The sequence below is a fragment of the Thrips palmi genome, unplaced genomic scaffold (genome assembly GCF_012932325.1).
Source record: "Thrips palmi isolate BJ-2018 unplaced genomic scaffold, TpBJ-2018v1 HiC_scaffold_8, whole genome shotgun sequence".
Lineage (NCBI taxonomy): Eukaryota > Metazoa > Arthropoda > Insecta > Thysanoptera > Thripidae > Thrips > Thrips palmi.
Window position 1 is genome coordinate 6,082,626 of NW_023144635.1, and position 16,113 is coordinate 6,098,738.

The 16,113-nt window shown below is 60.3% G+C and overlaps 1 protein-coding gene across 1 annotated transcript in view; it reads right to left on the reverse strand.

Annotated features, from left to right (window-relative positions):
• The window catches only part of LOC117653536 (5-hydroxytryptamine receptor 1-like), a 44,908-nt gene that overhangs the window by 15,876 nt on the left and 12,919 nt on the right, over positions 1-16,113 (reverse strand). The window contains exons 2-3 of the mRNA XM_034399277.1: positions 4,864-5,059; positions 1,752-2,138 (exon numbers count right to left, since the gene is read on the reverse strand). Of these exons, the coding sequence (XP_034255168.1) occupies positions 1,752-2,138; positions 4,864-5,059 (583 nt within the window). The remainder of the gene's footprint in view (positions 1-1,751; positions 2,139-4,863; positions 5,060-16,113) is intronic.

Genomic DNA, 16,113 nt, shown 5'->3' on the forward strand with positions numbered 1-16,113 from the left:
GTTCATCACAACGTCCCAGTCGGCCCTCGTTTAGGAAAGCGCAGTCGCGGCTATTTTCCAGACCGACAACCTCTGCCTTTTCAAACATCACTTTAAAAACGTTGTTTCTTTTTAGCTGTCGCCGGGTCAGAGGTCATGCAAGGAAAGCGGGCGGCCGCCGCGACCCGGGAAATGCATGATAATGCCTGGCCGCGAGAAGTATTCCTAAATCAGCCTCGCCCCCGTCGGCCCCCTGCCCCGCGAGGTGAGTGCACTGCAACAGGTTGGCGGGGTCGAAAGCGGTAAGCAATTCCGAGTGCGGGGGAAATATATGCGGCGCCCGGAGGCGGCCGGGCTGGGCTCAGGGTAGCAAGGCCTCGCGAGGGACGGCGAGAACACGGCCCTTGGCTGGAGGGGGAGGGAGAGAGAGAGAGAGAGAGGAGAGAGAGAGAGAGAGAGAGAGAGAGAGAGAGAGAGAGAGAGAGAGAGAGAGAGAGAGAGAGAGAGAGAGAGAGAGAGACTCGTCACCGGTCCTAAATCTGCAAGCTGCGCCCTCAGACTCGGAATCAGTTCCCGCCCGACCTGTGTTATTCCGTGTACAGCCTGCTGCTGCCTCGCCCGGCCTCGCCCGCTGCCGCCCCTTCGTTCCCCTCTAATTTTTCCCCTGCATCTCTCTCTCTCTCTCTCTCTCTCTCTCTCCTCTCTCTCTGCTTTGTCATTCCCCGGCCGCCCGGCAGTCGAGACGCGCCGTTCTCCGCTCCGGAGGGCGCGGCGTGCGCTGCTTGAGCGCAACTTTTCAAAAGCGAAAAAAAAGAGGAACGAGCCCGAAAGCCCGAAACAGTGGCGACGCGGTTAAAAGGCCGGAATACTGATTCGGGATTGACAGTAGTTTATACAATGTGCACGTCCTGTCTCCTCTCGTCCAGCCTCGTCTCGCCCCGAGCCCTGCCGACATCCGGCGTCCCGGCGTCCTCAAGAAGTTGGCAAACTCGGGCTGCGCCGCTGTTCCCCGTGTCCCGTTTTAATAATTTCTTTCCTCCACTTGTTGAATTTTATTAGAAAAGTTGTTTTTCTCCTCGGCAAGTACAAGTAGGATACAAGCTGCTCAAAACGGCAGGCTCGTTTGGCGGTCAATAATGACTCTCTCTCTCTCTCTCTCTCTCTCTCTCTCTCTCTCTCTCTCTCTCTCTCTCTCGCGCTCACTGGCTCCGCGTTGGCCCGCATGTGCTCGCTAAGGGGCGCCGTGAGGGTCGGCCGCCCCGCCGAACACGCCCCCGTCAAAGCCCAGGCCCAGGTGCGCGCTGCCAACGCTCTGCCCGCCGGAGTGACCCGTCAAGAGCCCCTCCCTCGGAGCCCCTCTCCCTTCGGCCCCTCACCCTGGGGCCTGGGGGGCCAGGTGAGCCAGTCTGGGCGGCGTGCATTGTAACCGGAACAATGCCCAAATCCTATTTACTCTGTGTGCGCTTCTGACCTGCCCCCCTCCCCCTGGCCGCCCTGGCCGCCGCCTCCCCTCCAGCCAGACTCCTCCGCAGGGACCAGACGCGGCGGTAGTTGGAGCGAGTTTCGCCCCCCCCCCTTTCTCTCTTCATTTGGATTCTCCATTTTCCTCACAGACACACAGCGCCGAGCCGCGATCGCCAGCGAGCCAGACTGGCCTTCATTTCCGCATTAGTGTAGTCGCGCCTCGGCCGCCACAAACAGGCCTTCCGCGGACATCGTTCTCGCGTTCTGGCTTCGGGTTCTGGGGCCCTTGGTTCGGCCGGCCCACTCACCGTGGTGTTGGTGCTCGTGGTGGAGGGCCGGTGCTGGCGGGCGGCCGGCGTGGACGCGGCCGGCGACGACCCCGGCGACACGTTGCCGCCGGGGCCGGAGCCGGGCGTGGTGAGCAGCGTGTTGGAGAGCATGACGTCGGGCGAGGTGCCGCCGTTCTTGACGCCGTTGCCGCCGCCGCCACCGCTCGCGCCGGCCGCGGGGGTGCTGTTGTGGTAGGCGCAGCAGGCCGTGGGCGCCGACGGCTGCAGGTAGCCGTGCGGCGGGCCCAGGTGCGTCTGCGCGCGACGCTCCTCCAGCACGATGCGCCGCGCCGCCCGGAAGATCTTGTAGTACACGACGATCATCACGGTGAGCGGGATGTAGAACGACCACAGGGTGGCGTAGATCTGCAACACAAGCACCAACGTCAACAGCGTCACGCCGTCATTGCGGCCGTTACATCGTCGCTGCAATTTAATTTGTGGGTGTGCTGGCGCGGCGCGGCGCGGCGTGGCGTGCTGCACGCGGCCCGCGCGTCAATTTTAATTTGGCGTTGCGCCAGCCTCGCCTGTGCTGTATGGCCCCTCCACGCCACGCCCTATCGCGCCAGGCATGGGCGGTGCACACGCAAAAAAAAAAAACATTCACCGCAACCAATCCTTACGTTTGAACCAGGGGTAAAAATGAAGAGGGTAAAATAATAACCGGCAGACAAAACAAACTCACACGCGCCCCCCAAAAAAGAGGAGACAATTATCAAAGTAGAGTTGGGACTGCCACGGTGGACGGGGGCAGGAGGCATGAAATATAAACAGCATCCGACGTGGTGCTGGCGCACCCACTCGGCTCAGCCAGCGGTGGGGCGGGGCGAGGTGGGGTGGGGCGGGGCGAGGTGGGGCGGGGCAAAGGTCAGGCCGGACTGGGTCGGTGGCGCTTCACACCTGATGGATTTTATATGGGGAGGACGGTCGGCAATTCGTCCCCCACTTCCTCCGCTCCGCCATTCCACCCCTTTCGCTCTTTTTTGCCTTCCTCCCTCTCTCTCTATCCCTCTGTCACCCCCCTCCTCTCTTTCTCCCACCCACCCAACTGCCTGCAGCACACACACAGACGGGCAAAAAGAAGAGGAACACAAGGCCGCAGCGAGCAGCAAGACGCACATGCGCACGTACCGGGCCGGGCCACGCCGCGCCAGGCCGCTTCAAAATTTACGCGTCGACAGGCAGGCAGGCGGCCTGGTCCAAGCGCGGCCAGCGTCTGCGAGTGCAGAGAAACGGCGCTGCAGCGGAGAGGAGAAGAAGAGAGCCGAGAAAGAAGCTGCAGCGTGAAGGGCCTGAAGGCCTGAAGCAGGAAGATAGCCCGGCCGTCACATCACGACGGGCCGGGCCGGGACGACGCAGGCTCCACGTCGGGGCTCCGCGTCATAGCCCCTCACGGCCTCCATGTTGTTCTCCGCGCTGCAGCCGCCCGGAAGCAGCGCCGCCAGTGTGGCAGTCTTTCATAACGCTCTTATCTGCTTTTCCTGTTGCACTGCCGGGCTGGCTGGGGCTGGCCAATCCAATTGCCAAGGTTTCCGAGCGAGCGGACGGACACTTTGTTTTCGTTCCCACGCGCGGCCCCGCCCCGGCCATTGGCGTGTGTGTCATTGTGGCCGTCTTTTGTCCGCCGCTTCCTTTGACGAGGCGCCGCACCAGTCCTTCCGTCCAGTGTCCCGGACGCACAGCGGACCACCAGGAATATTAGCCTCGAATGGTTCTCGAATAAAACCCTCCTTGTCTGAAGGGCGATCCACTGGTCAACATGATTCGACCTCATGAACCGTCCCGGCAGGTCTTGGTGTGCTTCAGGGCCTCGGTGGGGGCGGAGAGCACCCCGTCGTCGGCGAGCAAGTACGGCGGACTCGGAAACAATGGCGGAGCGGAGCCGTGGCCCCGTGGCCCGAAATAAGGCAAATCAACTAGGGGCACTGTTGTGTGAATTCCCTTGGGGCGGGGCTGGGGCCGGGGGCCCCGATCCGGAGGGCTATGCAGCGCAGCCTCTGCGAAACCGAATCAAAGTTGGCCTGTTGGATTAATTAAATAAACACGAACGGGGGAATAGCGACACGCGTCCTACACAGCCGAAGCATTTTTCGAAACGCAGAGGAAAACAGCGCGGCGGATAATTAATGTATCCGACACGCTGGGAGTGGGGCGGAAATCGGACAGAGTTCGGCGTGCAGACTTGCAGCCAGCCAGCCCAAGGGAGAATGCATAATGAACCTGGCAAAAAGGGGGAGGGGGGTGCTCGTCATTCACGTGTATCGGGGTGTGCGTCTGCTTGTGTGTGAGAGCGAGCGTGTGAGGAGAAAGCCAAAGAGGTCCCATAATACGCTGCCGATTTCCCGCCAACTCCATTCAAGTCCCCCTTCCCCTTTCTCGCTCTCGCAGAGTCATTACGCGGGCAGCCCATAGAGCGAGGGACCCGCGCTCAGCCGCCGCCCGGCTTGACTCTTTCGTTTGTCGCGTTTGCCCCGCACCACCAAGTTAATATGCTCGGCCAACTCGCGTCACCCTTTGTGACGGGCCGAGCGACCATGTGACGATGTGCCGTCCAACTTGTAGTATTTGCGCCGCGACCCCAGGCCGGCCTGCCCCGCCGAGGCACCAGCGCTCCAGTCGCTCCAGCCCTCCGCCGCGCTAGGACGCCGCCATTGTGCCAGAACACAATAAGCGCGCCGTTATTAGTGTAGGACGCAGTGACGTCACGTCTGTCTGCATAATGGAGGCCACATTTTGACCGTGTGGGCGCGGGGCTCGAGCGTGGCGCAGTGGGCGGCCAGGAACAACTGGCAATTGATTTTTTTTTAGCGTCGCAGTTTCGCAGTTCGTGCGAGGCAGAAGGTGGCCTTACAATGAGTGTCCGGCCATGTCCGTCCTCCGATTATTGGCACTATTTGAACCAAATGTAACAGGAATGTGATGTTAATTACTATTCTTAACCCTTTTAAACCATCATATGCGAACTTTTCTCAACAAAAACGCCAATATTGGGACGCCGGACATGGGCGGACACGCATTGTAAGGCCACCTAGACTCGGACGGAAATGAACAGTGGCGAGAGGCCTGCACTGTTGAAAGCAACTTGACTGACCTGGTAGCCGAAGTTCTGGCAGACGGTGCACTGCGGCGGGCCCTTGCCGTCGGGCGGCTCGTGCTCGTTGCCCAGGATGAGCAGGGGCGGCAGCGAGATGCACGCGGCCATGAGCCACACCAGTGACACGCAGCCCACCATGCGCCGCGGGGTGCGCTTCACGCCGTACTCCAGCGGCTTGGTGATGGCGTAGTACCTGCCAACAACAACAACAAAAACAGCCACGTCAGTCACGACAAAGCAACAGACACGGGTTTCATAAATGTTTTTAAAATGAATTTGTAAGGGGTACAAGACGACGCGCACACACTGAGTTCGCCCCCACTGGCCATGTAAGCCTCAGCTGGAAAAGCAGGCGGGGTGTTGAGCATAAAGAAGCTCTGGGGAGAGACAACAAACTTGCAGCTGGCCGGGAGTACACAGTGAGGGCCTCATCTCCGACTGTCGGCCGGACTCACATGGGACGCCGTACGTCGGCGACAAGAGCTGGTTCGGCCACTCGTTGGTGTCACCCCGTCGGTGCAGCGCGCTGGGGACGCCTGCCGTGCTTACGGACGGCCCCCGCCCCGGCAGGATTGCTTATTCGAAAGTAATGCCATCGCTACATCCCAGCCGCGTGGCGGGCCTTGGTTCTAGACTGTTTTTTCTGCGCCTTCCCGTAGCGGGTCGTCGTAGTCTGACGACGCTCGGCGACGGCCGGCCCGGGTTCAACACCCGGCGGGGCGGGACGCGCCAAAGCCGCTTACCCCGCTGCTGAAAACAGTGCGGCACTCCACGGCCCAACTTTGCCTGTCTCGGGCGGCCCGGCCTGCATTACACATAAATAGACTTTGTTCGTCATGAGCGCTCGCTCGGCGGCATCGCGAGGCGGCGTCGCGAGGCGGCCATCAGCGCGCGTCACTCGCACTGGAACACCGCGCGCGCCGCGAGGGCCGACCAACTCGTGCTGTAGCCTCCCAGCCTCCAGCGAGGAAAAGAGGATCGCTGCGTTATTCAAATTTACGGCAGGCTGGCGGCGCGCTCGGGGCAGGTCCCGGGCAGGTGGAGCAAAACAGGCTGGGGCACGTAGCAGGCGCGGCCTGAGTCGCCTGAGCTGGCCTGGGCCAGCCCTGCCGTCCTGCCCACCGCACCGTCCCCCGGCCAGCCGCCACTGGCCGCACGGCGACCCTTTTCAGCCCGCCTTCCCGCAACACGACTCTGCGGCGCCATCGCCGCCACCGGCCACTGTGCCACCTCGCCCGGCCGAATACCAGCCTCTCCCGGCCAACGCGGGCTAACGCGGGCTAACGCGGGCTAACGAGGTCGACACGACGAGTGCGAAACGGGAAACGGTCGGCGTGGCGGTCAGGCTGTCGGGAGTCGCTGTCCCGTCCTGCACCCACCCCAAATTCCACGCTGAAACCAATTCCGACCCGAACCACCTGGGTCTCCCTCTGCCGTCCACCCAAACAAGAAATGACAGTTGAAAAATTTGTCCCGACGAGGTGGGGCGGGCTGGGCCCGGCCAGGCCGGGGTGGGCGAGGTCCTAAACCTGACTGGCTGTGATGACTAATATCCTGTCAGCGCGTAAGCCTGGGGGCGCGCAGCGCAACGCACCCGACGTGTCGAACCTCCCGCCCCGTCACGCTTCCGGGTGCCAGGGTGGGACGGGGACATCACCCTCGTGTCCCTCTGGGTGTCCCTTTGGGTGTCCCTCTGCGTGTGCCTCCGGGTGTGCCTCTGGGTGTGCCTCAGGGTGTGCCTCTGGGCGTCCCTCTGGCCGTCCCTCTGGGTGTTCCACGGGGTGGCCCTGCGGCTGGGTGGCCCTCTGGGCGGCCCTCGCATGCCACAGGCAGGTAGGCACACAGACGGGCAGACAGGCCGACCTCACCACCGTCCCGAGGCGTTCCATTAGTGCACAGCGAGTGTCTCCTCGAAGCGGAAAGCGCCCACACTGCCATCCTCCACGCCTTCTTGCGGTGGAGTGGAGCAGCGGAGCAGCAGCCGGCTTGACGACGGGGCGCTGCCTCGGCGTCTTTGATTCTCCCTCTCTCTCTCTGGCACCCCTCGACTGCGCCTGACACGCGTCGCGACGCTTAACTCATCAGGGCGAGCTAAGGGGCGGGACGACTCACCAATCACCGACGTTCAAGACGGCCACGTCCCACGGCCCATTGTCCCGCCAGGCGGATGGACAGACGGACAGACGGACAGGGCCACACCCTGCTGCGATTGCCCGAATGATTGTCGGCTGCGTGACACCGCGCGGATAATGCGGCGCTCCAATCACGAGGCGTGGTCGTCGCACGTGCACGCACGCACGCACGCGCGCGCACACACACACACACACACACACACACACACACAAACACGTGCGGGGCGTGGTGCCGGCGAGTGCCAAGGTCGGGACACGCAAAGGGCCCAAAGGGCGAGGGTCACGCCAGGCCGCGCCATGAAGCCATGCAGCAAGGGTATCGAGAAATAAGTACATTTCCATCACGCCAAAGCTCGGCAGACAAGAACAATGCTCCTCCGTGGAGTCTGCGGCGTCGTGGGAGGGGCGGGACCCAGGCCAAGGCGGGCAGCCTGGCAGGCAGGCCCAGCCGGCCAAACAAACACTTCACGCCTCGGCGGCCACCAAACTTTGCGCCCCAAGAAGGCAGATTCGGCACAAAAGAGAGCCTTCTTACAGGCGGGCGCGCGCGTCGCTTAATCGGTGTCGATATCCGCCCCGAGCACGCGCTGCTCCTTTATGGCGCCCATCTGTGTGTGTGCGTGTGTGTGAGTGTGAGAAAGGCAGACGGAGAGTTCGTTGCACCCGCCCCTAAGTGAAAAGAACGGGGGTGTGCGCAGAGGGGCCGTCCACGCGGTCCACGCCGTCACAACCACCTTGCCGGGGAGTGCTCTGTAGTGGCTGCAAGGCGGCCGCCACATCGGAAACAAGACTCCCCCTTGCCTTCTTCTTCCTCCTCAACGTCCTAACATCGTACTGTTTTTCTCCAGAGAGTCAGTATCGAGAGACCTGCTTGGATAATCAAAGAGCCGGAATTCCGGGCGGCCACGTTCTTTCCTTATGTATCTTTACTCCCACACCCACTCACTGATTGTGTCAACATCCAGTACGTGACTAGCCAGAGAGTGACCAGCACCGTAAAGGCGAGGCGGGTCTCGCCGACGCCGCAGTCCCGCTGTCGGGCACGTTGCCTACCCTCGACTCGGCGGGCGGAGCGGGGCGGGGCGAGGCACAGCCTGGCCGTGCTAAGGAGGCGAGGCGAGGCAAGGCCAGAAGGATCGAAGTACCGAGGGATGGGGTGGAGCACTACACAGGCAGCATCAGCGGGCTGGCCGCACAGCACCGCACAGCCACAGAGAAGGCTGGCTGCGTTTGTGGGTCGCGGCGTCTCGTCCCAGGCTGGGCCGCGCTGTGCAGGGACTCCCAGGCCAGCATCAGACGACGCAAGTCGGCCAACCTGCTTCCAGAAACATTATATTGCTTCTGCCGGCGCGGCCGAGGGCACGGCGGCCTGGCGGTGGACCTTTGGAGTCTGGAGGGACTCGCGCAGCGCGGCGGGCGGTGCCGGGCCGGGCGGTGCCGCCAGGGAGCGGCGCGAGTAGCAGGTGGCGCCTTCGCGAATGGGGCGAATGGGGTCGGTCGCAGCGCAACGGCTCGGCACCTGCGGCTCCAAAGCCTCCTTCCCTTTGACCGGACAGGGAAATCAACCCCTACACTGGAACATGGCTCCCACTCCACCCCGCCCAGCACGCCCAATTCACTCGCTCGGCTTCGCAGCCCGACGGGGAAAAGCTTGCTGCATGAAGCAACGCATCAATCAACTTGCCAGTATTTGCCATTTGCCCGGCTGCGGGTTGGGGCTGTGGGGCTGGCCCTCACCGCCTTCGTGCCCTCCACGACGTGCTCCACGGCCTGGCTGCCTGGCGGTGGCTGGCGGGGACAGGTCCTCTCCGCACGACCGCACCGCCCCGCGCCTACACGGCCCGGTAACCCGAAGTGACAGGTGGGGGTCAGCTCTAACCTCACTACAACGCCGGCGGGGACGCGCGGGCTAAAAACGCCGACCCAGCCACCCTACACCGTGCCGTGCCGTGCCTCGCTACCTCGGGGGCTCTCCACCCCATCCTGCGTCTATTACGCCCGACGAGAGGCGCGTCTCCCTCCCCCTGCCTCGCCTGCCTCGCCGGGGGCGGCCTCTCGACCTGCCCAGGCCGGGGGAGGCCGGGGACGCCCGGGGACGCCTGGGGAGGCCCTCCTGGGGGCCGCGCGGACGTCCACGAGGCCGCGGCCGTGGGGGCATGCAGCACCTCCGCACCTTTCCGAGTGGCGACGCAACACCGTAACAGGATACAGAATCCATTTTCCCCCTCGGCGCGGCAATTTGCGTTAGGGTGAGATAACGGGAGGCGGCACGCGTCAGGCGGTAATAGACCAATCCGGGCAATATCGCCACACGCCAGGCCGCGCCGCGCCACGCCGCCATGGCCCCGCCAAGGCGGATCGCCCCGCCCACGCACCTGCCCCGCGCCCCCGCGGAGGCCGCCAAGGCCGTCACCCCGTCAAGGCCGCCGAGGCCGTCAAGACGCTCGGGAAGAGGGCCGCGCCGCCTAAGTCACAATGGCAGCCGTCAGAGATAAGGACACCGAGACTTGATTCGAGCACCCCTCCAAGGCCGCCGAGGCCGCCAAGGCCTCCCCGTCGATCGCAGCCCTCGCCGGTCGATGAGTGGCGTGACGACCAAGTCAGACAAGCTTCCCGAAATGAAAGAGGAATAAAAATACAAACATATATCTTTGCCCCTAATCATGTGGGGTGGATTTTTGGGCGGACGTTAAGGGCACTATCAATAAAACAGCTCAGGGCCGCACACGCAAGCGCTGGCCGCGCCGTACCGCGCCACGCCGAGGCTCGGCGGTGCTTACCCTATCACCGAAAAGAGGTCGCGAACCCCTTCCGCCATCACGGCCGGTGTTTATATACGGCGAGCTTAGTGGAAAATCTTTTGGATCAAAATTTTACTTTTGTGCTCTACAATACCTCGTGCTGGGACTCAAAAAATATGTACCCGCTTCTTTCAATAATTGTAACAACCCTATAAACTCACGCTGATTTAAGAAAACGAACAAGTTTCTAAGAGTGCGAGCGTGCCCGTGCGTGCGCGGGACACACCCATCAGCAGAGCTGCTTGGGTAAAATAAAAGCTGCAACCTTTCATGTAGATGTGCCGCGCCGCCGCCGCGCCGCCACCCACCAACTTTTTAAGGCAAAACTCATCTGAAAACTGTCGGCGGAAAGCAAAGAGAGCGACGGACAGCGTGATGACAGACGACTATTTGCCAAGGGATACGTTGCAGAAACGGACGAAAAACACGGATAAAGAGAACGGCGAAATATGAATGAGGAGGGCGCAAGGCGCATTGCATCACGAAACCCCGTCTGCAGCCGAGTCAAATATTCAAATTAGATCGGGCTCAAACTGATCGAGTTTCGAGAATTAAAGCGCTATGTCAAGAGGCCTCCGCACCCCGTGGCCAATACTTTCCCCCTCTTTTTTTTTTTAAGGAATAAACGGGCTTCGGCATTCTCTTATGATGAAAAAGGAACAAGAATTTGAGACAGAAATGGCTATATCGATGGAGGAGCACGACAGAGTCTCGGCAAACAGAAATAATCAGGGCAGAAACGCGACACTTTCATTCACTTGTTTACAGTACAAACTCAACTCGACAGGACGATGAAAATAAACGGTAATTCGCTGTCTTTGGAAAAGAAAACGACTGGTAAGAAATGACGACAAGAAATCCGCGAGCTGCTCGCACCACTAGACGAAATATACAAACAACAACAAACCAACAAGAAGGTGAAGGTCGCACCGCAATTTAACGTGACGGATTGGAGGTCCCATTACGAGCCACGTATCATTTGGGGTGACCATCACCCGCCCTGATGACACTCAGTCATGTCGCACTGACAGTGTCAGGCTGACAGGGCTCGGCCAGCCGGGCCGGCTCGGCCGCCGCGGTGCGTTTTTCATCACCCGAGTTTGCATTGGGCGGGACAGACTTCCGTGAATGATAGCAGCACCCCCAAACCATGCGGTCGGCGTGGTCGCGGCAAAGAAATTCCACGCCCTTTTTTGCGTTGGACGCTCGACGCAACGGCGATCGACGTAGCGCATAAATTTGCTAGCGAGGCGGGGCACGCCTTGCTGCTAGAGGTATGACGAGGAGTGGAGGAGAATGAAATGGAGGTGATCAAACCAGTGGCGCCCTCTTTTTAACAGGGGAGGATCTGCAACAAAAGGCATTCACGGAAAAAAAGGATTAGTTGTGACAACTAACATGTTAGTTGAAAAGCGTCCAAAGAAGATTTTAGTTTCCACGACTAAAAGTTTGCTGCTCGAACGAATTTATAAGTTGGAACGACTAAAAAACTACAGTTGGCTCAAGGATAAAGTTGATTGTGCCTACACTATGTAGTTGTGAGGATTAACACGACCGTCACGGAAGAAATAACCACGCACAGAAAAAAAATCTGCGGCGGGAATCGAACTTAGGACCTGTCGCTTGTCAATCAGAGACGCTGCCCACTGCGCTGCGGACATTCTTAGGAGACCCGACTTTCGGGCGATCATTTAATCGTCGCTTGTCCTAGCATCGGTCAGTTTGCTGTATCAGCGTCATTGGTCATTCTCCCGCTATCAGCTCACCACAGCGCAGTGGATAGCCTCAGCAGCTCTCAGATCACAGATTCCGCGATCGATACCCGTTGAAGGTTTTTCTTATACGAAGCTTCTTTTCTCTCGTGATGCTCATGTTAGTCATCACAACTAACATAGTGTAGGCACAATCAACTTTATCCTTGAGCCAACTGTAGTTTTTTAGTCGTTCCAACTTATAAATTCGTTCGAGCAGCAAACTTTTAGTCGTGAAAACTAAAATCTTCTTTGGACGCTTTTCAACTAACATGTTAGTTGTCACAACTAATCCTTTTTTTCCGTGTTCCGCAAAACGCAATGGGCTGACGTCACCGCCGCAGTGTGAATGGCCAGTGGGCGCGCGGCCCGGCGCAGCCCGGCGCGGCCGCGGTCGGTAGAATTTCGGTCGAATTATGAGGGGGATTGTGGACGGGGCGCAACCGCACCACGGCCCGCCAGCCAGGGGCAGCCAGAGGGTTCTCGGAGGGCGGTCACCCGCAGCGGGGGATCATTCCAGCGCTTCGTCCATCTCGCACCCCTTGGGGACTCAGAGAGAGCCTGGGCGGCCTGGGGCCACATGCAGCCAATCGGTCAAGCCTTTCTGGACAAAAGAGTGCAAACGGACGGGCGGCGTTTGGCGTGTTGCCAGGGCGACCAAGGTTGAGAGGCCTGCAGGTGTGGCGGCGCACACGCCACAACCACTACACCTTGTCGGGGCAGGGCCCTGCTCATGGCACTGCCGCAGGGCCGCAGGGATCTGCATGTCATTGGGCGGCTTTTGGCCGTTGCCTCATCAGCTCGCACCATTGCCGCGCATTTCCACACATCCACATGCATCAGGCCGTCGGAGGTGTTGGACGTGGCGGAGTTAATCGCCCATGTCGGCACTGCTCTCAAAAACAAATCTCGGGATAACCAGAGGGCTCCGGTGTTTATATTTCTCGGCGTGTAACGAACTTGATGCAGGGCACCCTTATATTACGTAATTGTGTGTGGAGCCCCGTTGCTGGGCCAAGATTGCTTGGTTGTCACAGAGCCCCGCGACGCAGAGGGGACTAGAGCAGCAGGTCGCCCGCTTGCTCGCCCACACACGGTCGGGGACAAGTAGAAGGGGCAAAAGGAACGAAAAGGGAAAAAAAAGAATAGACTTCTCTGCATTGCAGAGTGGCAAGCATTGTGTGACGACATCCCCCTCCTCATTCTCGCCCCTCAAGCTTTCGCTTTCTCCTCATGCAGAGGCCCTCGATGAAAACGACAAGGGGAGGCAGCGCGTGGGGGGGAATGTTTTCCGGGGGAGGCAACACAGTGCTGGGAGGGGCGCGTTCTCGGGATATATTAAAGGAGGAGGGGTCCGTCGTCCCACGAAAACCATTCTTAATTCAAAAATGTCTCTACAAACATGATCAAAGTTATCTGTATATGTGGATCAAATTAAAGCTCACATTTTTCATGGTACGTAGCTCCAACAAAACAAACGCAAACTGGAGAAGGCAAGAAATACAATCGGGCTTCTCTCGTCACAGTTCACGGTGGAAATGAAAGGAGCAGAAAAATTCGGGGCGCGGAAGAGCGGAAGGGAAGAAACGGGGCCAATTCGGTTTACTGATCGTATCTCGGCACCGACTTTGTTGCGGCCCCGTGATTGCGCCGCGCTGTTATTGTATTATTTTTGAGGTAATGGCGGGAAAAAGGGAGCGCCGTTACTCGGAATGGCACCGCAAAGACGTTAATTCGCAACCCGGGCCGCTCATTCCGTTTTACAACTAGTCTCGGCCGCGAGGTAATGTCAAAATCGAACCGGAGGAAGCCACTTTAAGTCGCTCCTCTTCCACGCAGATCGTGCCTCGTTCTTCGTTGAGGCTCCCCTTGTGACGGATTAAAAAAGCTTCAATTTTGTTCCAGAGGGTCCTTATCGACGCGCAGCACCTTGTCACCGGATCATCTCTCTTTAAACGACGCGACGTGAAACCCCCGCTGTTGCCTCTCGTCGGGCGTAAGCCCCCCCCCCTTTACTTGTAATTAATTATTTTATTTTCAAGATATTTAACCCACCCTCTCGTTTTCGTCACAATGGCACACAGAAGAGCCCCCTCCCCATTTTTCCTCCCCGCGGCGGGAGATCCCCGGCCGCCTTTTGTTTGGCGTGCCGGGCCGTAGATCCCGCCGCCCTTCGGTTCGCCTCGGCCAGGGATACAGTAATAATTCCTCACGTTTCCACCCCTCGACGGCGGCGCGGCGCCTGCTACTGACAAAATTTAAAGGGAGGCCCGCCGAGCGACACGGCTCTGCCCGGAATAATATATCGGGAGCAAGCACCAGCTTTGTCGATGGGATTTCTCTCATTAATGCAGCCGTGCCGGCCCCATAAAAAGGGAGTAAAAACCTGCGGGGTTTTTCCTCACCGCGGTCAGCGCCATCTCATCAATCAAAACCCCTGGGAAAATTACATTAACCGCAGGAACGCGAATCGGGTGATGGATTGACGGACGGCGGGCGAATGCTGGCGAATGCTGGCGCCATTTCAACGCGTTCCGCTCCGCGCGCAAGGCTTTTTCAATATCAGCTGTAAACGGCCCAGTCTCAATAAACATTCGGGGCCCTGAAGCGCCGCCCCAGGCCGAGTCCACCCAGCGTTTTGCCTCCTGCCGGGTTTGTCTCTCGAAATTCGGCCCCTCACGTCCGCTCACGGCACCGCATGGTGGCGTAACAATGCGCACGGCGCGGGTGCAGGCCGTGCAAGCCGTGCAGGCGGTGCGCAGCGAGGCGCCAGGCGGGGCGCCGAGGGAGGCCGAGGTCTCGCGGCGCGCGGTAACGCCCTGTTTACCCCGGGAATAGATAGCTGGTTTATGTCTGCCAGAAATAGTGTGCGGTGCGACTTATCGCCGCATCCTGTGAAGTCGGCCGATCCGCTCGGTCCATTCCGCGTCGCCGCAGTTAATGCTCCGCCGGCGAGGAAGACTGCCTGGCGGCCTGGGCCGGCGGGGCCAATAATAAATCCGTGGTCGGCACGCACCTGCACCGGATTTCCACCAAACCCCTTGTAATTGGCTAGACAGCCATCGCGCGTGCGGTGCAGTGCGACCAGGTGGGAACCGTGCGAGTCGGCATTAGCAGGCCAGCTGGCCCAAGCCGCGGTAAGCCGTGTCAAGGTCGTGACGAGAACGCGGAGAGCCGATAGGGCAGGCTGTGGGAAAGCCCGCGGCAAGGAGGCGGTGGTGGTGCCACCCCACGCCAACCACTGGTGCCGTGTAAATCCTATGCCAAGTGCGGCCACGGTCGCGGCAGCGGTGTGCGATTCGCGATTCCACACAGTGCTCGTCTCTCTCGCACCCCTTGAGGCCGTCCAGTGAGTGTGACAGAAAGGGCGCGACGAAATCACCGTTCGGAGTCCGCCGGCAGCGCCCTGCAGGCCCAGGCAGCAGCGCAGAATCCAATCCAATTACCGGGGCTCTGAGTGAGCGAGTAATGGTGACTCGTCCAGCCCAGTGCAGGCTGCAGTGGATTTGGCGCGGTGGCCCGAAGAACTCTATTTCTCTCTCACCTGGTGAGGGAGCCCAACTAACTAGAGCTTGTTCTTGTTGTTCTCGCAGTCGAGGGTGACATCAATCACCACCAACTTTCATATTTTTTTTTCATTCTACACGCACCATTACTGCGGAGTTTCAAAAACACGGTGTGACACACGCTGCGGCCGGAATGGGGTGTAATGCGAGGTTTAAGTAAGACAGGCGGTCCACCTGTTGAGCGCGGGGCTGCGCGAGAGAGGACCGAGAACGACGTCGAGCCCTCCAGCCGCGCGTTCGGGGCGACGAGGCCGGGCGAGGAGGCAGGGCGACAAATACAGTGCGGGCCCAGAGGCAGCGCGGCGGGGCGCGGACATTCCTCGCCACGGGGCATCGATCATCGCAGCAATAAACGACGTGCGCCATCACACTAGAAATTCTGGGGGAAACGGCAAAAGTTCTCCGGCCCTGAAGCCCCGGGGGCGAGGCCGGAATGAGCACATCCTAAGTCCCATGGTGCCCCCACCGGAAGGCTAAGCATGCCGTGTGCCTGCGAGGCGAGCAGCCCGGGCCGGAGGGGAAGGGGAGGCTGCCTAACAAGCAGACACCGCGCGCACTACGCCGCGACCCTGCAGCCCTGCAGAGGGAGTCCGAGCAGTGGTTTCCTCGCCCTGCCCGTCTCTCTCGCGCCGCTAGGGACGCCCCATCAGCGCGAGAGAGAGCAGTCAGCATACTGGCTGTGCCATTCTCCACCAGTGTACCAGCTCGCCAGACCGCTGGCCACTCGAGTTGCCGCTACCGCCCTGTGGCTAGGGGCCAGGGTGCAGGGCGGCAGTGCTGGGCCCTCACCGCGGTCGCTGTGTGTGGCTGTGTGCGTGGCACTGCCCTTGGGACGAGTAGGTCACCTGCACGTATTGTAGGCTGCCTGCGAGTGGTGTGGCTGCCTGCACGCAGTGTGTGCTGCTGAAGCGAGGGACTCCGCTTCCGGACCGGCGCAGAGTCAGCGGTGCCGCCAAGTGGACTCCGGGTCGCGGTCTCTGGTCTCCGAGGACGTCGG